Source organism: Triplophysa rosa, linkage group LG18 (assembly GCF_024868665.1).
Source record: "Triplophysa rosa linkage group LG18, Trosa_1v2, whole genome shotgun sequence".
Taxonomy (NCBI): Eukaryota; Metazoa; Chordata; class Actinopteri; order Cypriniformes; family Nemacheilidae; genus Triplophysa; species Triplophysa rosa.
The window spans coordinates 8768092-8790327 of record NC_079907.1 but is presented as its reverse complement, the minus strand read 5'-3'; the positions used below and the strand labels follow the sequence as shown (position 1 = coordinate 8790327).

General features: G+C 39.0%; 1 protein-coding gene across 1 annotated transcript in view; it reads right to left on the bottom strand.

Annotated features, from left to right (window-relative positions):
* Positions 1-22236, bottom strand: part of uts2r2 (urotensin-2 receptor 2) — a 57007-nt gene that overhangs the window by 1279 nt on the left and 33492 nt on the right. The window contains exon 9 of the mRNA XM_057358264.1: positions 16-102. Coding sequence (XP_057214247.1) covers positions 44-102 — 59 coding nt within the window. The 3' untranslated portion in view covers positions 16-43. The remainder of the gene's footprint in view (positions 1-15; positions 103-22236) is intronic.

The following is a 22236-nucleotide window of genomic DNA, read 5'->3' as shown; positions in this document are numbered from 1 at the left end:
CAATCTGTCACTCACCAGTAGGCCGACATCTGATCTCTGCCAGTTATCCAGGGAACCCTTGGCAGGACACTCTATAACAACTTGAATGGTAATAAACAGCCTCTGAAAAACAGAAATCGTTGAGGTTGAAAGTGACATCTTGGAAGACAGGTATTATTTTTTCTTTCATGCTCTCCTCTTGGCGGGATTGCTGTCTCAGGGGTTCATGCACTGTATAGAAATACACTAGCGATGATACCCATTTAGAAAGATGATAGGAAAAGAGACTGGCAGAATAAAAATCAAAACCGAGCAGAAATACGAAGAGCTTGAATGTGTGCAGCATGGATGTCAGAAACTTTCTGTTGACATTTAAGAAAGATATTGTCATCATGTGTCGGTATAGCTTTCATAGGCTACTATATAACCTAACATTAATGTATGCTTTCAAAACTGTCATGCTAACTCTTAGTATGCCAATCAAAATAATAGTCCCGCCCCCTGGCCTCACGCCATTGGCTCAACCACTGCTGCAGTGCAGGATGGACTGGAATGCTCAAACAAACAGAGAAGTGTTATGAAAACGTCACAGAGCAATGTTAACACTTTTCAGTGAATTAAACTACAAGTAAATTACTCAAAGTCTCTGTGTGTTAGATGGATGGAAGATGAGAAAGTGTCTTTACATTGATAAAATGACACACTTCGGCTTCACATTCTAAAATGTACCCCCCGCCCCCATCTGATGTCCCACATCTAGAGAGAACAAACTTTATTTATAGTTTCCTGTTTGCTTTGTAGTATGTCAGGGAATTCACTCTGAACTCAGGAAGTGCAAGGTTGTGCCCACACTGTGATCCCCAGAAGCCAGAACCCGACCTCTGACTTTGTCCAAACATCCAAAGTTCACATGAATGAGCCCCAGTGGTACAGTGTCTTTCAATAACAACCTCATCTTTACTTCATTCTGTGCCATATATTCCACTACTACTGTATACGTAGATATACAAGGTCAATTATGGTAATATCGGACAGCGGATGATGTGGATGATTGCTGATCACAAAAAATTGCAGTTGTTAAAAGAGCAAGAAATGTCAGATTCACGTGAGATTCAAGTCGACAGGATGTCTAACATGAGACTGTTTCATCATATGTAAAGTCTCATGTGAAACACCATGAAAACATGTACTGTAGTTCAGTTTCCATGGAGACAGTATGACCTCTTATTCAAACTGAGATTAATGGTGTTGAAATCAACAAGATTGTTATAAAGTATCTACATGACACAGAGGCCAATAATTGTCAATGTGGTAATGCAAGATTACTCAGATAGCGGATAATACATTTTTGCAAGAACGTCTTAGTATTCTCTGTTATTTAGCCTCTAAGTGTCAAGTGTATTGGTTCATTGATCAAGCTTTGAGTCTGGACATTTCTGTCAATAGTCTGCTTTCATAGAGAATAATTCAAAATTACAGCTACTTTTCATGTGTGACTACAGGGGACAGGAAAACAAGCAATGAAAAATAAATATACTACATATAAATATAGAAAGCTGTTAGCTTAAATGATTAAAGTAGCTGACTGCCTTTCACCTAGATCAGGGGTATTCAATTAAAGTTCCAAGAGGTCCGGTCTTCATATTTACTTCCAAACGGAGGTCCGGACAATATCAATTTAGTCCAGTTGGATATACTGTATAAAAGATATGATTTTTTATCAGGCCATTTATATATATTTTGATATCCACAGTTTGTATGTATTGTAGGCTCTGTGGCTTTAGGGGAATGCCCTCGTAATAGAAGTCTGACAATTAATATTTTCTAAATGAAAAAAACATACAAACAGCAAACGTAATGTAACAATTAAAATGCTCTCATCATAAACAGAAAACAAAGTTACTTACTAAATTAGCCTTTCCATGCCATTCATACCAGAACTACTTCTATCTTTAAATAATTTCCCAATTAGAACGTTGTTCATCACAAAATGTGACCCTGCTTATGAAAACCCAGCAAAAGTCTTTTTACAGTTTTCTACATAAAATCATCCTACAGAATATTCTGTGAAAATGTAACAACAATATCTTCAATATTGACTGCATAATGCCATTTTAAATATTTAAATTAATGCTTGAAATTAATCTTTGATGCTCGTTATCTAATAATTAATTAGATTATGAGTCTTTTATTATGAGCCTGGGTTTTTACAGGGTCACAAATGTTTACATGCTGATCAATAATGCTAATGCTAAATGTAGGCTATATAAAAACGTTATGGTCCATAAAATATCACAAATATTGTCGAAAGGTTGGAGACCTATAACAAACAGTAAACAGACTGACAGATATAAATACTTTAATATTGCTGCATTTTGTTTACTGTTGCGTGTCCATTTACCTGCTCTGCGTGTCTGCACTGTTGTTAAAATAAGCACGTGTCTGCTGCCCTTCATGCGGCGCGTCTTTGGCGGGAGAAGCAGCACGCGCGGAGCGGAAAGGGTTAAAACGAAGCGTGTTTGGCGCTAGATAAAGATATTAGAAGATATAGCGGCAAAAGATCAATTACAATGTTCCTGAGAGCGCGCGTGATGCGATTCTCCATTGTGTAGACGCGCGGCTCAATTTAAACAATCAAAATAGTCAAATGTTTTAAATGGTTTATCAGTCTCGCGGTCCGGATGGAACCAAGCAAAGGTCCGGATCCGGCGGTGCGCTAATTGAGGATGACTGACCTACATTGTTAACACATTCTCTCCTTGTTACAGTAAATCTGCACTAAAAACCTGGTTTGCATTCCTTCAGAAAAGAAACATTGTTAAGGAGATAATAAAAGACAATGATAGAAACAAGTAAATAACTGTAGCTTTCTCACAGCAAATGTCTGCGCTGAATCAGTGACCTTTTTTTTCATCTTCTGTGATCATTTAGAAAACACATTAGCAATTAATAAACCCTTAACAGTGAAGCTGTTTTATTGCCATTTACAAAAACCTTTTTTAAGCCACAGTTAAACAGGTTTGGTCTCCTGCATTGACTTATAATTGCTCTTAGTCAAATCCGTGCTTTGTACAATGAATACTTGACATTTAAAAGGTTAATGTGAAAACCGGCTTGCAATATAGAACCCTGATGCAATAGAAAATATCATGAATAACATTAAACTTTTTCCTTTAGAATAACCTTCATTCACAGCACTAAGATTCACAATTACAAACTCCCTTTAAATGCTTACTACAAAGACTTTATTTTTCTTGAGTGAGGTAGTATACAGTATTTGTACGCAGGAAGCTCATACTTTGGGCATTGAGGTGTGTGTTAGAGATAAATAGAAAAACTGCAAAATGTTCCCACATGTATTATAACATAATTATCTCACACCGCCAAATATGCCCCTTACTGCAGCCTATCCTCAAGACTCCGAGATAAAATGTTCAATTAGGGTCACACTGGGAAGTCCTGCCCCATCACTCTCATTTACATCCCATCTGTCTAGTTGTTCAGACAAATCAGACCCAGATGGCAAACTGGCTATGGAGTCCAGTTGCCCTGTATGTCATCTGCTGTTGATGAGCTCTGCTACAATACAAACACGAACTAATCTCAGTTACGAGACACCCGTTGCCAGCAACTCAGTCGAATTGCCCTGATGCAACGTGTTGTTTATGCGGTACTTTTATATGTAAATGAAAAGAGTTGCAGCTGACTGTCAACAAACAAGTGCCTATAAATTGAAGGTAAATAACAGCAGCGATTTTTGTCAACAAAGTTTGCTGTCGTTTTTTCAGTCTTGTGTGAAAAGTCCTTCATGTTGATTACAAGTAGAGCATTGAGAAAATCTGTTTGCACTCTGCCTGTAAAAACCTTGGTCTTTTTTCCTTTGTACTTTGGGTGCCATTTTACAGCTCTATAATATGTTTCAGCCCTTTGATTCTGACCCAAGCTCCCATTTTCACTCGCTCATTTTTTCAAATGGATCTGTTTTCATTCATTTATGATAAAGTTAAATTTCTTCCACAGGCTTTGCCAGAGGTTGTTATGCTTCAGAGGGCAGCAGGTGGGGAAATGCTCTTTTCTGTAGAGGACACGCGTATAGTGATCTTGCATAACCCCGATTTTCCATTAATACTTCAGATTTACCATTCTTCTCACTTCTACAAGAAACAAGCATTTCTCACACATGTTGAGCAGCAGCTTTCATGCCCCCATGTTTGTAGTATTATAACTTACAAATGGGGCTGGCAGCAACCTAAAATCCAAGGTTCAAACCTGGATAAGGTATGAAGCTGAGATGGATGAAAGTAATCCATTTTCAAAGAGAATATAACACAAACGTTTAAAAACACACTATTTCTTTATAGAATATATGAGTGTGACTATGTAAAATGTGTAGTTAAAAATATAAAATATGAAGAGTTTATTTTATAGTTGATTAACCTCCTGATCAGGTTTTTTGGTGATATTTTTGTTTGTTAAGTACATATTTAGGCAACATTTTGTCTGAGATAACCATTTATATGCTCAATGCTTTCTTCGCAGGTTATCACCTGTGTGCAAGAATCCACATTCAATGCATCCATCGCACATCCGTCTCTTATTATCTTAATGGACCTTTCAAGCAGGCATCATTCCATGTTCCAGGACTTTGGTGGAAAACAGCTGCTGTGAAGAGAACTCTATGGCAACCGCTTTGAAACTATGTTGAGCTCAACATCTCTGCGGCTTCAATAACCCTTATGAAAAACCTTAGTTCTAAATGGTGAGCCATTGAAGGAAATCTTACATAGAACACATAGCAGATTTGCATCACACAAATCAACAGTCTGTCATTTGCGGTCAAAATCTGTGTAAAGCGGCTTGTAGTGTTCATTTCGTTTAGTAGAGTGATATAAATATTTCAGGAATTTCAAACACAGAGAGAATCAGGTGACGAATATTGTATATTGTTTTATGTAAGGAGCGGTACAAATTCACCTCAATAGAAGTGTTCAACTTAACCCTCAGGTTAAAATACCAACATGGAAAAAATGACCATATTTTAAAAGTTCTGTAATGAGAGGCTGCTTGTGTTTGCATCGGCTAGAAAGGACGTGTCTGAGTCAAAGTTTCCATTAAACCTTAATGTGAAATTGCTTTGGGATCTGAAGGCCCCTGTGTTGCTATATTTTTGTGACTTCCATGCCTCTCGTTCATATCCAGTGTTTTAACATTACATCTTTATATCTCCTTGTGGAAACTAGACTTCTGCTGACACTGCAACATCAGATTACAAAATGGATGTAGAAGTTTTTCCAGAAAGTGCCTCTGTAAGGTTTTCATTAAACCACTAAACTTTATTTGGCTTTGTGTATTTCTTTTATATTTGTATACTTTCATGTCTGTTTTTAGCCCATTGTTAACATGTTGGCATCAATAATTGCTGCATGGCATTTTGCTCCTTGATTTGACCAAAGAAGTGTTTCGTATTTGCTATTAACCAACATCTGCCATTGTAGGTTCCGTAAATGTTAAATTTTTAACTGCTTGGGCAAGGGCTGTACTAGGAAGAAAAATCGGCCCTGGCTTTTTTGGCCCACATCGGCCCTCCACCATTTCTGTCGACCGGGGGGAGGCACAGTTAAGTCTGTCAACCGGGGGGTGGCATGCATACGTGTCTTCTGCATTCGCGTTGCGTGCATTTGCATTTATAATACGTCCGTCTGAGTGGCCCAAGCATCCGTTCCAGCCCCATACATTAGCGACCCACCAGGAAAACTCCCGGAATGCCAGATGGCCAGTCCACCCCTGGCTTGGGCATAAAACCTACAATCGCTGGAAATGATTGTCTCCATTCTCATCAAACATATGGTAAGGAATTGAGGAAATAAACCAATATGTCAATATGTTCCCTAGATTCCATGGATTTGTAATAAGGAGCAAATAACATTAAATCAGATTCACTCACTACATAAAGTTCAGTGAATGTTACATTCACTCCGTACAATAATGTTTAAGACTATTAAAGGAATACAGAAGTTCACCCAAAAATGAAAATTCTGTCATCATTTATTCACCCTCTTGTCATTTCAAACCTGTATGACTTTCTTCTAAAAAACACAAAAGAAGATATTTTGAAGAATGGGTGTCGGAAACACAAAAAAAATGTGGGCGTGTCCAAAATTTTAGAGTGTAAAAATGATGCTATTTTACCAGTGGTGTAGTGAGAAAGACGCTACAGTATATCTATGCAAGTTCAAAACCGCCTTTTGCTGAACTTGCTCTTGTACATTTTTACATCACATGTCAGATCGTAAAGGCATTTATTTTCAACAAAATGAAGAAAATATTTGAAAAGTGGCTAGCAAAGTGTTTAATGATAAAGTGTATGGTAAGGTTAGGGGTAGTATGGAGGTTTTTATTGTCCCAATTAGTTGGCATCTATTCAATAATTTTAATAAATATAATAATTTATACCCTATTATTATTGTATAATGTACAACAATATTAAATATTAATAGCATCTAACAACTTACACTTGCAAAGAAAATACAGCTATTTTCACTTAAATACGAGCTTGTTTAGTGTGCGCACACAGAGCAGCAAATACGGTAAGATGCCTTATTTACCTTGCTGTGTCGACACAGAATGGAGTTTAATTTACTCTGAATGAGCCAGGTGGAATGGATTTAAGGAAGTGGCAGCGTGGAAGTCAGGCTGTAGCTAAAACGCAGAATGGCTAAATTTATTAGGGCATTCCTTAAGTGGAATGGATTCGACTGACGGCGCACTGAAAAGTGAACGACACATGCGCTAAATCAGTGACAGTAAAAGTAAGTGGGTCCAATATCATTGTTCTTAAAAAGTGGGTGGATGCTGTCCCACTCACATACAATGGTTCTGACGCCTATGTTTCAAAGAATGTTTGTAACCGAACCATGGCGGAACCCATTGGCGTTGGTTGTCCATACAAGAAGTGAATGGGTATCACCGTTGTTCAGTTACCAACATTCTTCGAAATGTCTTCTTTTAGTCACTGCATTATGCAGCATTGTCTGCTAACTACCTCATTCAGCATCGGTCTGGCCCTCTTCAACTACCTCTTCTGACAGGTTAAACAAAGCCTGCTCTCTTTGTCACTTTAAACAGACTGATAAGCTCTTTGCACTAAATCACATCTGCACTGTTGTGTATTTCACTGGTTTGCACTCTGTCTGCCATGATCTATCATCTTTTTTTCTTTTTTAAATATCCCTGCTTGTAAAGTTGATTTAATATATATATATATATAATCTGTATTTATCTGTATTTTTTTCAAAAATAAATATTCTGCGTTAGTGTTATCTGTATGCACCAAGGGTCTGAGAGTAATGCAATTTCAATCCTCTATATGTATGCACTGTACATGTGGCAGAATTGACAATAAAGCAGACTTTGACTTTGACCTTTGGTGTTTTGCGGAAGAAATAAAGTCATACAGGTTTGAAATGACAAGAGGGTGAGTAAATTATGACAAAATGTTCGTTTTTGGGTGAACTATCATATGGGATAAATCACTTTAAGAAAAAAATTTACAAGACCATGTATTGAAATTATTTAATTTGCTGGGCCAGTGCTGCTCTGGTTTTCATGGACTGAGATTAAAATGTATAGTTTCTGGAGCAGTGGCATGTTTATCACATGCACACACGCCCTGCCTTTTACAGAAAACAATGCAACACTACATCGAAGGGGAATTTGACAATAATCTGGAAGAAATGCTGTAATTGTTTGCAGAAAATGGAGCTGTGAACATTTTCCAAAATCTGTTTTGTTACTCAAATGAGAAGGTCTAAACTTGGCAGGGTCAAACCAGGAAAAACATCTCTCTGTCTTTACGGGCACTGTGAAATTATACGGTAATTCATTACTCATCTGCTAAGTCTTTTGTTTAATTCCTCCACATCACCTCTGAGACTGAGACAATCTGATGGGTTTGGTTGAGTGCCAGAGTAGGACTTACACTTGAAAACCTATTTTTCATTTTAAAATGTAATTCTTTGAAAACACTGAAGTGCAACATTTAACCGTGTATTTGACTATATTATCTGGTGCCCATGAGGCAACTTATCATATTCTAAAATATGAATGTGTTTTGCTCTTTACAATTATTCATGCTTCAGATGAAATGCAAAGAGTCTCAGAAGCTTTAAATCAGCATAATGGCTCTTTCATCTCAGCATTAGCATTAACTGCAGAAACTGTAGAGTAGCTACCAAACAGACTTGTATATTACAATGCTAATTACCAGAACCGACAATGCCTAGATTGCTTAAGTAACATCTTTACCTAATGTCAGGTCTCACATACAATAACCCTAACCCAATGGAGAGGTGAGGGGTGGAGCTAGCCATTGGTTGCAATTCGTAACCTCACCGCTAGATGCCGCCAAATTTCATACACTGGACCTTTAAGCCATTATAGACATTAGGACTTTTCATAAAGCTGCTTTGAAAGGTTTAAACTATTTTGGAATTTAAAGAAACTTTTATTTCATTGAACACTAAAGCACAAACACTCCAAAATTAAAATCTTCAAAGACCCACCCGTTAATTAAACGAAAACTTAATTAAATGATATATTTCAATTTTACTATCTGAAACTGGCAGGTGAAATTGTAGTGTAAGTCAGTGTTGACCATTACTAAACTCTAAATGAGTAAAGTACTTACAAAACAGCCAGCAGCACATTTATATCACAACTAAGGTTAACTCATTTAGATAACTTTAGGTTACAAATAATTCAAGAAATAGAACAAATTGTCTTACTGATACGAATATGAAAAATATTTCATATTCTTGTCAGTCCATCACACAGAGGTACAAGCACTGAACTGACCCCAAGACATACTACTATTAAAAACTACAAAGCACAGGCAGAAAATATAAAATATTGAAGAGTCTTGCAGAACACTTGCGTTCTTCCAAAAAAATTCTGGTTTTAAAATCAGACCTGTACAACGATTAAACAATTTGTTCTGATTGTAATGTACAGCTGTGCAGGAATTAAATGATATATGCAGGATATTGATGTAATGGTCCAATAGCATCGTAAATGTCACGACTCTGCCTTATCTTGTCATGGTTTTCTTGGTCTTGTGGCAGAGTCGTGACAAAGCCTTTGGTTTAGTGTGAGAAAGCCATGGGGTGTTTATCTTTTGACACTCCATGTGTTTTCTCGTGTCTTGTCATTGGCCCCAGCCCCTCTCGTTTCCTGTATTGCTTCCCTGCAGTGTCTCATGTTCTCCACCTGCCCTCGTTAATTATCCTTCGTTTGTCTTCCCTTTAAAATACCCTCATGTTTCTTTGTCCGGTGCTTGTGCGTTGTGCTTTGTACTATGTTTCGTCCTGAGTTCCATGTACCCCGTGTCCGTTCCTTGTACTGTGAGTTCCTGTGCGTTGTCCGATACCTGTGCCTTGTTTGTTTATTTTTATTACCATACCCTGCCTTGACGTTGTGTCGCTTATTGTTTAGTTTTTCTAGCCCCATCGAGGGAAGTGTTTTGTTCTAGTTTTGTATTTTAGTTCGTTCTTGTTTTGACACCCCCTCGTGGGTATTTCCTTTGTTTGTTATTTGTAAAATAAAGTCTTTGTTAACCCCTTATTTCCCACCTGCCTGCACTTGGTTTCTTCTGCCTCGCAAAAGTGACAGAACGCACGAGCCATCGCTGAACCCAGCAGGCGGCACCATGGACGTCCTCCGATCTCGCCAGGCTCACCTCCTTTGTAGCATCCGTCAGGGTGAGGCTGACATGGTGGAGAACACCGAGAGGTTCCTGGAGGCTGCAGAGGAGATGGCTTTTGGTGAGGCGGAGCTAACAGTGATTTTCAACAGTGGCCTAAACAATCCGATCTCGCGGGAGGAGATGAGGATGCTGAGACCGCTGCGCTTCGAGAACGTGGTTAGATATGCCATGAACCGGTCGGAGCCAGGGGTCTCAGTGCAGTCCAAGTCTCCATCCCCGTTGGTCACGATCCCGGAGGACCGTGCCATGCAGAACGGAGTCGTGGGCATCACCGCACCATCCGCCTCGCTCCCTGCAGCCTCTCCCCCACCAGTCAGCCTTCGAGGCAGGCAAAGAAGGAGGGAGTCCTGGAGTTCCTCGTCGGAGGCATCTAACCCGGAGCCAGCTGCGCCCTTCACCTCATTCCTTCAGCCGACCACCAGTCGGGTGGTTCGGCTGAAGAAGAAAAGGCAACGGAGAGGGGCACGCAGTCCAGTGCTGCCGGCGTCCGGTGCAGCCGGTATCCAGTCCTACCCAGCCAGTGATCCAGCCGGCGTCCCAGCCGGCGATCCAGCCGGCGTCCAGTCCGGTGCCCAGTCCGGCGCAACCGGTGTCCAGTCCGGTGTCCAGTCCGGTGCAGCCGGGCTCCAGTCCGATGTCCAGGCCAGTGCAGCCGGAATCCAGCCCAGTGTCTTGCCCAGCCCAGCCGGTGCAGCAGCCGGCGTCCCAGCCGGTGCAGCAGCCGGCCTTCCAGCCGGCATCTCAGCTGGCAGTGCGGCCGGTCCCTAGCCGGGTCCTCTGAGGTGCAAGCACTGAACTGACCCCAAGACATACTACTATTAAAAACTACAAAGCACAGGCAGAAGATATAAAATATTGAAGAGTCTTGCAGAACACTTGCGTTCTTCCAAAAGAAATCTGGTTTTAAAATCAGACCTGTAAAACGATTAAACAATTTGTACTGATTGTAATGTACAGCTGTGCAGGAATTAAATGATATAGCAGGATATTGAGGTAATGGTCCAATAGCATCGTAAATGTCACGACTCTGCCTTATCTTGTCATGGTTTTCTTGGTCTTGTGGCAGAGTCATGACAAAGCCTTTGGTTTAGTGTGAGAAAGCCATGGGGTGTTTATCTTTTGACACTCCATGTGTTTTCTCGTGTCTTGTCATTGGCCCCGCCCCTCTCGTTTCCTGTATTGCTTCCCTGCCGTGTCTCATGTTCCCCACCTGCCCTCGTTAATTATCCTTCGTTTGTCTTCCCTTTAAAATTCCCTCATGTTTCTTTGTCCGGTGCTTGTGCGTTGTGCTTTGTACTATGTTTCGTCCTGAGTTCCATGTACCCCGTGTCCGTTCCTTGTACTGTGAGTTCCTGTGCGTTGTCCGATACCTGTGCCTTGTTTGTTTATTTTTATTACCATACCCTGCCTTGACGTTGTGTCACTTATTGTTTAGTTTTTCTAGCCCCATCGAGGGAAGTGTTTTGTTCTAGTTTTGTATTTTAGTTCGTTGTTGTTTTGACACAAGAACGGACTGGGCGCCCAGTCCGGCGCAGCCGGTGTCCAGTCCGGTGCAGCCGGTGTCCAGTCTGATGTCCAGACCGGTGCAGTCGGTGTCCAGTCCGGTGCAGCCAGGGTCCAGTCCGATGTCCAGTCCGGTGCAGCCGGAATCCAGCCCAGTGTCTTGCCCAGCCCAGCCGGTGCAGCAGCTGGCGTCCCAGCCGGTGCAGCAGCCGGCCTTCCAGCCGGCATCTCAGCTGGCAGTGCGGCCGGTCCCTAGCCGGGTCCTCTGGGGACTCCACCCACGCGAGTGCCCCCAGGGGCTAAGACTATTCCCCCATGTCCCAACCCCTTTGGACTCCCCCCTTTGGACTTCCCCCATATGAACCCTTGTCTACTGAATCAAATAAATGCATAGCTATTGATATATTTATCATATATATCTTAATTAAGTTATACCTCAATTAAATCACGTTATTGATTTGTATTGGTGCGGAATTAAATTAACCGGGATTGAATTATCACATTATCATCAATGCAAAAGATTTCAAAGCAGACGTGTTTTTTAAATCTCCGGTGTCTTGGTGCTCTTGAAACTTCCTTGAGGAGAGACCGGTAACTGACATTTTCTGATGAATGAAAAGCTGTCACTGATAATATAATATAGCCACTTTAGCATAAAAAAGGAGTCATTCAAGTTCATTTTAGTTACAAAAAGGCATTATAAAAAATATATATTTTATCTTGACTACCTGTCAAGTGAGAGACTTTCATAACTAATTCATAACTACTGCAGAAATTATCTGCAAAAATGCAATGCTAAGAAAAAGAAAAAGTACAGTGGCCTGGTGGATTGAATGTATTAAAGTGTTAGTCAGGCTCTAATATAGGCCTATACTATCATAGCATAACATATTATATTTATTTTCTCTTTGCTCAAGCAACAAAGAAAATAATCATTAATATTGTTCGTAAATATGTATTAAATGTATTTATCCACCAACCTACTTTATAACTAAATCTGGAAAATGGGGTAGATAATTGGATAATTGGACCATTCTGATAATTTCCTTTGGTTTGCTTCTCTGTTAAAGGCATAAAACCATCTTATAAACCTGGAGCACACATTCTGCATATCCTTCCATCTCACCTTCTTTAAAACACTGACGCTCTCTTCATCTCTCCATTTCTGGCATTATGGCTCTGCTTTGCCATTGGATGGATACACATAATCTTGAGTAGCATCCACCATTCCCCTCCACTCCTACTGAAACAGAGCAAGACCTGATAAAATTCCTAACTAATTTTTTTATCATAGGATTGTGAATTTGATTGAACACTGGCCCTCTAACGCTGTGCATAAGAAATACAATCGACACCAAACAATAAAAAGATCATCCATTCCTCTATAAAGCTTTTGAGCACTTTAGACTCTTAGTGCAAAGGTAACAAAAATAGCCGAATTGAAAAAGGAAGTAAAATGAATAAACTACTTACAAAGTCACTTTAACCCAAATAAAAAATGGTTTATTGATTCATCAATGCATGTAACCCAAAAAGCAAGACAGAAAACATCTGATGCAAGATAAGCCTGATCCCTGAAGCATACACAGTCTTTAGATTTAGACAGAATGCAAAAAAAATCTTAAAAAAGGAGTTTCACAACAGCTGCGTTTCTTTAGAGAAGTGGTTCATATATGTTCTGTATGCTTTCTACAATGTGGCCCTTGTCGTTATAGACTGAAGAACATGAGTATTGATCTATTGCAAGCCACAATAAATGACATTCTTGGAAAATCCTGAGCACAACGTCTCCAATGATCTGACCTCTTGTGTATTACAATCACATTGTAGAATGTATTGTGTGAGACAACAAAAAGATCAGTCTAATGTTATTTTGTTTGACTGGGAGATCATTCAAAGAATAGATTAGAATAGACGTTAAAAGGTGATATGAAAACACATTTCAGTAATGCATGCAATAATCTTTATTCATCCAATTAACTTCAATGTTAAAGCACATATATTTTAGTGTGCACATTAGAGTCACCCGGGATTTGCTTGATGTATGAAAGAAGTAAATAAATGATTTGACCGAACATACAGTAGATACACAGAGAGAGAAAAGGGTAAGGAGGAGGGATAAAGATCCAATTGTGAAGGCAAATCATCCCAATTGCTGTGGTAATGGATTTGAGTCCACACTCCACACACTCTCTGAATGGGCTTAATGTTGCATGTTGTTGCAAGTCAGCACACAGCTGATAAGTTCTGACATCAAGCTGTGCGGCTCGATCTCTCACTCTCTGTGTGCAAATCTAAAAGAGCATTTGGGAAGATAAAATGCCAAAGGTTGTCTGTAAAACTGTTGTTTTGACAAATGATTTTGATCTAGAGGTGTATATTTTAACAAATATTCAAATAACACATCCATTAATCAGACTTTGCCATGCAAAGTCAAGGCAATGAGCAATCATGAGATTCAAGGACATAAAGTTCACAAATTCATAACAATTGGTAATATCAAGTGCTCGAATTGAATCAAGTCTTATGGGGGGTCCCCCAGGAATACAAAAGCTCCAAAATGGAGTTGATAAATATAGTGGAAAGATCTATAGAGAGAGAAAATTACCCCTCAAAAAAAGTAGACGCTTCCTTTTCCCGATTACGAGTGGAGGTTTATTATTCTCCATTTTTTAGCTTCACCGAAGCGATGCCAATCAAGCAGTCATATCAACGATGGCCCTGTCCCAAATGGCGCACTTCATGTGGACTTGCGGTCTCGTGGACTTAAATTGCGCATGCTCGCCAAGTCTACAAGTCCGTAGATGGTCCCATTTGTCATTTTAGCCCGCATTGATGCAGACTCCACTGAAGTCCCCTACCCAGGAATCCTTGCAAACGCCCAATCACAGAACGGATGGGAGGAGTGTCGTGGATGTCAGACATATACGTAACCATGACGGATACATTTTTAAATGTATGTTTTGATAAAATTCTAAATTAATTTATTAATTAGTTACTTATTCACATTATTGCTTATTTATTTTCTATTAAGCCAGCTATTCAAGAATAAAAACTTTTAATGCAGTGCTTTTTCTTACTTAAGGTAATAAGCCATGTTTTGTTGTAGATTTATATGTAGTTGTCTCTGGGCTCTGTAAAGCTGAACAACACAGCTTCTGTATTATAGAGAAATATTAAATAACAACATGCATATTAAGAACACATTATGCACATTAAGTATAGTGTATACAAATAAAGAAATATACATAAGCAGTTGCATTTACGTCATGACAAATGAATGGTGGTATATTAACATATGAAATACAGAACAATAAAAACCGGCAGCTCCAGTCCCAAATAACTACAATGGGACAACAAGTGTGGTCGACTTCACGGCGCTGAGCAGACTGATCAGCAAATGACAACAAAGTACCGCGAGAGTGATTAGAAAGCACCGCTTGCTCTTTCCGGTGTGATGACCTCAAGTCTCTCCCAAAATGCACTCCCATGTACCCTTGTGGACTCATGCCTATAGTGCCCTACAGGTCTGCACTTCCTGACGTCACCAAGTGTGGACTCGGAGGAGGTCCACAAGACCGGAGTGCGCCATTTGGGACAGGGCCGATGTCCTGCGCTTAGCGGTCTTTAGACGTGGGGCGGGGCGTTTAATATTTAAAGAGACACGACAACTAGCCCATAAACAAACTTAATATAATTATTGTAAATAATTAATTCACGAAATTTACCATATCCCTTGCATGAATTTAATCACATTTGTCATTATAATTTTTACTCAAATAAAAATATCTGAGGGACCCTCCTAAGTCTATTTTTTACTTCTTATGGGGGTCCCGGATCCCCCTTCAATTCGAGCACTGGTAATGTCTATTCAACCGGTGACATTTATTCTCTTTATTGAACACTGCGTTTAAATCTTAATAAGTTAAAATCCTTTGATTTGTTTATTAGAAAAGGAAAAATCATCACTGACTTTTGTTTGTTATGGGCAATAAGTAAAAAGTAACAGAAATTGTATTTTGATATTTTGCATAGTTTTTGACTTCATGTTCTTTCTCTTGTGTTGTTTTTGGCCAGGCTTTACGATAGCTCAACTCCTGTTCGCTTTCTGATTTATGCAAATGTTTATTTGTACAGAAAATATATTGTACTGAGAAAGAAAAAACATCTTGGGCATTATCGTAATAAATTTTAATTAAAAGAGCATTCTTGGGAAACACTAATTTGATGATGTTATTCCCGAGACAGTTGAAAAATGTAAAGCTTGTAAGGTTATTGGACCCCGGGGTGTATCTACCTAGCAATCAATCAAACTGGAAGCAAAGCCGGGGAACACTGACCAGTAGGACATTCTGTCAAAGTCCAGGGGCCTCATGTACAAAGACTTGCGTTGATTCCATACTAAAACATTGCTTACGGACAAAGCTGTAAATGTGCGTACGCACAAAAAAACTCACGCCTGACATGAAGTTGTCGTGCAGGAACGCACATTCTCACTTTAATTTCACTGTTAGTACATCCGTCAGTGAGCGTGAAAGCTGGCGTACGCAACGTTTTTGTGCGTACGCAGCGTTGATACATGAGGCCCCAGAACATGGAATTGTTTGTTTTTGCATTCCATGTGCTCTCTCCGGTCTTGTCCTTGTTCCCACCCTCTCGTTTCCTCATTATTGATTGTAAATGATTTCATGCCCCGCACCTGTTCCCCTCTTGATTTGGTTCCCTATTTAATGCCCTTGTGTTTGCTGTCCTGTGCTGATTCGTTTTGCAACTTTACTTGTTTGTAACTTGTGCTTTGCTGTTTGCATTACCTTGCCCTGTTGGATTACCTTGCCCTGTGCCTTGATGTTTTCGTGTTTTATCTAGTCTTGTCATTTTCGTGTGTAAAGTAATTTAGTTAATCCTGTTCTCTTGTTTTTTACCCCCTCGTGGGTAGTCTTGTTTCTGTTTTGTGCCGTTCTAGTTTAATCCCCATCGTGGGGTTTTGTTTTAGTTGTTTATTGTACCGCTGCCTGCGCTTGGGTTCTCTTCTCGGACAATTCGTGACAAAGAGACAAACAAGTTCATTATATTGTGTATGATTCAAATTTACATCATGAATTTCATATTTTAGAAATGCTAGCTATTGCGTATGGCATTGTTTATGAAAGAGCTGGGACAATTTGGCTCTTTGTATCTTGAAACACTTTCCCACTGATCATTGCTGTTCTGGTTAGTTTCATCGTCTAAATAGCCTTGTTTGCGTTTCAAAGCCGCTGTGAATAATCAGATATTTCCTGCATGTCAGTGTTCGACACATCTGAGATTTGTGCAGTGAGCTGATAACTGCCATCTACTGTATCTCCACACCTGCAGGATTACTACAAAAATCTATAAAGGAGATGGATGCCTTGCCGCATTGTGCTGCCTTGTATAGAAATCTTGTCATTTTGGATAAGTACTAAACATTTTATTGACCAAAGGAAAGCTTTAAAAATTCAAGAGAGATGATTCTCCTGGTACTAGATGGAGGTGTGTATGGACTACAGTTGGAGAGCACTCTTTTGGGCTTGAGCAGCATAGGGCGAATCAGATTTTCCCTTACAACAGTCATCAATACTTTTCTGCTTAAGTACCTAAATGAATATTTGGTCTTCATGAATGGACATTTTCCTTCTTTGCTCAACACTGTACACTGCAATGCAAGCACGAACATTTTAAGTTGTTTTCTCCAGCATGTTCATTATATAAAACCAATTGTTCTTTTTATAGTTCTTGTACAATTATGTGGTGATCATTATTGTGGTAATATTTATTTTCATGTAGCATCAATGTTTTCGTGTATATTTAGCTAAAGTAAATTGATATATCTGTAGCCTATATTGCAAATAAACAAACTTTTGAAATTTTCACAAATCTAAAAAATTATTTTCCAATTGTCACGGTCAGAAAAATCTATTTCAGTAGCAGTAAGAAATTTCAGTAGCACAGGAAAGGTGGAATGAAGCAATGGTGGGTGACTACTTCTGGAACTTGGTTCGTGAGAACAGTATTCGTCATAAAAGACAAAGACGATCAAATGTACACTTCTGAGATTTTTGACGACTCATTTTTAGTAACTGTTATGTTTTTTTTTTTTTTTTTTTTTTTAGCTCCGTGTTATGCCAGTACCTTGTAAATTCTGTGTATACGAGTAATAATACAAAAAATGTATAAATTTGAAAATATTTTTCGGGTTTTTTTTAGAGTACTGTCGATGGTAAATAAAATGTACAGTATGTGATTTTTGTATTCAGCATGTTAAACTTCATAAAGTAGCTTTTTAAAAAATTGTTACGTTGTTTAATCATATGGAACATCTCTGAATATGAAAATGTTGAATATTCAAGAGATGACTCATTACAAAGGTTTCCATTACAAAGCAAAAACATCCTCTTACCTCAACTCACTCCTAAAACTGAATGTTTCCACCTGCTTCCTCTATAATTAGTAAATGAGTGATGGTGTAATGCCCTCATTTATATCACTTTGGACAATCTTCTAAACTAATAATTGTAAAAGTCACCAATAAAGAAGCAATATTTGTAAAATGCCTAAATTTAAAATGTAATTATCTAAAATGCAGCAATTACAGAAAATAAGCAAAATTTCTATGATATATGAGTAAGACACCTTTGATGATCTCGTTATCTCTGCTATGATTCAGACTGGAGTCTGTCCAATGTTCTTCTGATTACTGTCAAAATTTTAGAGTCAATCAAGCATGTCAGGTGTATGAAAGCCGACATCGCCTGGCATCACAGTACAATGCTGCAGCAGTTCTGCAAACTAGATTTTTTCCATTCAGACAAAAATGTTAAATATAGAAATCACAAAGTCACCTGTGAGCAGTATGAATGAGCAATTATTTGACAGACTTTGGGACACTGTCACATCATTTCACTGTCCAGCACCAATCCTCAGAGCGTCACATGAAAGAGCTGGAAGACGTCAGACACTCGGGAGCTGGATGGGAAATGTATAACATTTATTTCTGTCTAATTTTTGGCTGATGAAGAGCACTCTGATGCAAATGTGAGGTGTGTGCGTGTCTACATGCAGGTAGTGAGTCATCTCCATTGAGAAAAAGACTCACTGACTGACGGTGGAATGGAGAGGTGAAGCTTCAGCTTGTTGTCTTATCCTCCGTCAGCTTTATGTGTCTTGCTTATCTGTCTGTGTCTCACATTTTGTTTCAGTGGAATTGCTGCTGGTAATTCAAATGTGTGAAATAGAACTGATGTAATTTTCTGTATGTCAATATGCATTGACAAGCAGTAAAGCCAGAGCACTTCTGAAAAATAGTTTTAATGAACATATACTGTAATTACTGATGGTGGGTCAAGTGCTTTCCCACTTCACATTTCATAAAAATATATATTATATAAACATTATACAAAATTGCACACACACTATGTATTTAAAATAAAGCACATACACTGTAATAGTGCCTGGGATCTATCAGTCACGATTTGTTGAAACATGTCAATTGCAGAGAATGTATTTGTCTTGCAAGTATAAAAAAGTAACTTAATATGATGATATGACTAGGAATGTATGCTTATAAAAGATAAGAAATGAGAACCGTGACCTGTGTTCATACAGAATGTCATTGATAAGATCAGAATTGCATGACAAAAGATTTTAAATGACATTTGAGTTATTAAAGGAATAGTTCACCCCAGAATGGTCCCCTTTGACTTGTCCACAGTAATTTTTATTCCTACTATGGAAATTCAATGGAGACAATTTGGGTGAACTATTTCTTTAAAGGAGCAATGTGGAGATTTTAGCAGCATCTAGCAGTGAGGTTGCGAATTGCAACCAATGGCTCACTCCACCGCTCACCCCTCCCCTTCGAAGCACTACGGAGGCTGACACAAAACTAAGATGTCGTCATGTTTTTGCTTTTTTACCAAAGGTGATAACATACTTACTAAACGCGCTCTGTAGAACAGTTTGTTTAGGGATACTGTGGCAATATGTCAAAATCAATGTAAGCAGTAGATATAGAAATTAGAAGGTAATAAAAACATAACAGTTCCTTATGTAAGGTCTTGATATACAGTATACCTCTAAAGACATAGTTATGATTAATGTTTTGCATTTCTGTAAATAGATCCTTCAAAAAATTACACTCTGGACCTTTAAGAAAGGACATTGGGGATTGTGAGGTACTGATTTGGATGGGATTGTGATGTAAGAGGGCCGTGTCTGTTATCTCAATGGGTCCTGTTCATTGCATGCTGCCTGCTGGTTATGTGCTAAGTTGCCTACAGGTCTTTGCTGTGTGTGGCACCTTGGGACTTTTTTAATGCAACCTTCTCGGCCGATCTGGTGCTGAGTGCTTGTTCATGTAGGGTCACCATTAGCACCTTTGTGTTTGCCCTCAGTCCTGCAATTTTTGTAAACTGGTAAGATTTCTGAGATCCAAGAGATGGTTTAGCTATCTGTTCATGGTCCATCACATGGAGGAGCTTTGTGATGTGTCAACCCATCACAAAAAATCCATCTGTGTGATGCACCATGTTTTAGGTTATATATGAAGAGTTTGGTTCCAAAATGAGATAACTCCGTTTTTTTAATTTTTCAAAAATCATGTTGTTTTAATTGTGCATTCCAATTAATATCAATCAAAGTGCAGTTGATTTAAGCCATAATAAAAATAAAAAATACAGCTAACTACCATAATAAAACACAAATTGACGGAATTTATTTATATTTTAAAAACGGAATTATTTCATTTTGGAACCAAACTCTTCATATACAGGACAGTGTGTATTTGTACACATTCTAGGTAATAAAAAAGCATGCCAAGTCCAATCTTTTTGAGGATTCCAAAGATTTCTTTGGACCCAGGTTCTAAAAAAATGCAGTCAATATAACATGAGTATAAGCTGTCCAGTCGGCTCTAAATTGGAGGCAGTTATCCCCACGAGAGTGAGTGCCAGCCACCACAGATGACACACCGCGACAAAGACCAAATACAGTAAAATAACTGTAAGTGAGTGGTCACTATGAATGAGTAGTGATTCGCTGCTTGTTTGTGGTAGGTTAACAATATATAACACCTTGTATATAATGTGCTTTAAACATATGAACAAATATTAAATGCTACTTGCATCACTTACTCAAGGTACGCATACAAAATTGACATTTTATCAGTTTGTGCCCTGGGATTCAAACCCATGACAAAGAATTGAGACACAAAAACCCAAAATGATGCCCTGGTATAATCTAGATGATATTGTAGCTATACCTTAGAAGAATTTTCTGTACACATGCAGATTGAAATCTTTAGTCTATATTACAACCCGATAGACCTAAAACACACAGCGTTTTGAGTTACAGTACAAAACGGTTCCTCATTACTTTTTTTGTACATTTCATTCACCACAAAGTCCTGCACCAGCTCTGTCTGTCTGTTAAAGTGTGAAAACGCTCCCAAAGAGATCTTGTCCCTTTAAATGACCTTACAACCTTTCAGCTTCAATTATCCATGTGTGGCCAGTGAGTGCACCTGCCTAACTGCGATCCCCTCTGTCCCTTGACAGAACATAGGACAAATGTTCTTCATCAACCAACGTTTCCATCATTTGTATTCATAACAAAAAAAAGGCTTTTAATTAAATCTTTATGACATTAATTCGGCTCCTGGGAAGAAAAGGAGCACTCAGTGACCATATTCTCTCAGAGGACATGGCAACCCTAATATGATAGAAGAGTAAACAGTGACAGTGGCAGAACATCAGGTCCCGGACGAACACAGCTGGACACAGGTCCCTACAAATAAAAAAGAAATGAAAAACGAGAAACCACTTTTAGTGCTATATAGCACCATTTTTTTAGAGTGAAGATTATGCAACTGTTGCTTGTTCCATCCTTAAAGGGCCAGTGTGTGAAACTGAGTGGCATCCGAGGTTGCGAATTGCAACCAATGGCTCACTCCACCCCTCCCTTTCACAGCAGTATGGTGGCTGACACAGAACTAAGAAGTCTTCACCATTTCACTTCTTTGCCGAAGCAGATAACGTATTTACGAAAAGTGCTCTGTAGAGCAATTTGTCCGTTTATGGCTGCTGTAACAACATGGCGAATTCCGTGCAAGGGGATGTAGATAGAAATAGCTCATTCTAAGCAAATAAAAACATCACGCTTCATTATGTAAGGTCTTTATACACCTCTGAAGACATAGTTATAGTATATTATATTGCATTTCTGTCAATCGATCCTCCAAAAAAATACACAGATTCTTTATCACGACAAGCCGAATGTTATGAGGTGTTCTGCCAGTCAATCATTTTGTACGTTCACTCCAGCCAACATATGGTAAGCAGGAAGTTGTGAGCCTTAGTTTGTCAATTTCGCAACTTTTGTGTTTGACTAACTTTTTGCAATCTTTATATGTTGAATGTCAAGCTAGGTCCAGTGTTTGGGTTTATTTGATATTTCTTATAGAGACATGAAAAAACATCTCTTTTCACTTCCAGGGCGGGGTTTGGTAAAGAAGGGTGTGTCTTATTTAGTGTCTGCGTCTGGCGAGATTCTACAAGAGCTAATAACGCTTACTGTACATCACTTTTAAGTTACAGGACAGCTAAGTCAGTTTATCTTTAAAACAGCCTTCTCAGAAAATAACAAATACAAATGAAATTGGTCCCACACTTAGCACTTTTTAACTCATCTGTTATAGCATTATTTCTCCTTCACTGCTCTTCTGGGGAAACTCCGAGATAAATGGTTTTAGCAAGATGCACAATTCTGTCACAGCCATGTGGTGAAGTAAAGGGGTGGACAAACTCATTTTCCTCAGCCGCCGGGTCGCCTGCCCTTCACCGTCCCCACTTTCTACTGCACTGGAGACGATTCAGTCCATCTCCTTGTGTTTTCATTGCTTGTGTGTGTGTGTTTAAGAAAACCTCTGGTTCCTTCCTCTCCCATAAATCACAGAGAGAACGGGAATTGCTGACTGTCTG